This window comes from Frankliniella occidentalis, unplaced genomic scaffold, assembly GCF_000697945.3.
Source record: "Frankliniella occidentalis isolate FOCC.00 unplaced genomic scaffold, Focc_3.1 Scaffold572, whole genome shotgun sequence".
Taxonomy (NCBI): domain Eukaryota; kingdom Metazoa; phylum Arthropoda; class Insecta; order Thysanoptera; family Thripidae; genus Frankliniella; species Frankliniella occidentalis.
Window position 1 is genome coordinate 2699 of NW_026267688.1, and position 413 is coordinate 3111.

At 49.4% G+C, this 413-nt stretch overlaps 1 protein-coding gene across 1 annotated transcript in view; it reads right to left on the reverse strand.

Annotated features, from left to right (window-relative positions):
* Nucleotides 1-276: 276 nt before the first annotated feature.
* Nucleotides 277-413, reverse strand: part of LOC113202864 (gastrula zinc finger protein XlCGF7.1-like) — a gene marked incomplete at both ends in the record, with an annotated part of 7900 nt that continues 7763 nt past the window's right edge. Inside the window, one exon of the mRNA XM_052275320.1 lies at nucleotides 277-332. Within this exon, the coding sequence (XP_052131280.1) occupies nucleotides 277-332 (56 nt within the window). The remainder of the gene's footprint in view (nucleotides 333-413) is intronic.

Below are 413 nucleotides of genomic sequence, written 5' to 3' on the forward strand. Positions count from 1 at the left end.
ACAGAACGAGATTTTAGCGGAACAGAACCAAATTTTCGGGTACGGAACAAAGGGGTGTTTATGATGTTTCAGTGACGGAACAGAACGAAAGTGTGTTGCGTATCGCAGGGACGCCTCCTCATTGGCTGACCCTTCGTTCCGTTTCGGAAAACTTCGTTCTGTTCCCGCTCCTTTCCATCAAAATGGGAACCCTTCGTTCTGTTCCGGCCTGAGATTTCGTTCCGTTCCGTTACGTCAAAACGCCATCATAAACACGCCCATAAGAAACAAGCAAACGGGATTCGTTCCGGAGGTACCTTTCAGCTCGGAAGTCCTGGGCTCGGGGGCGGTGCCTGAAACAAGAGAAGGTAAGGTAATCGGGCTAGAATTCGGAAAACTATTAATACTTTCGTGAGTCGCAGTCTTGGAGCGGA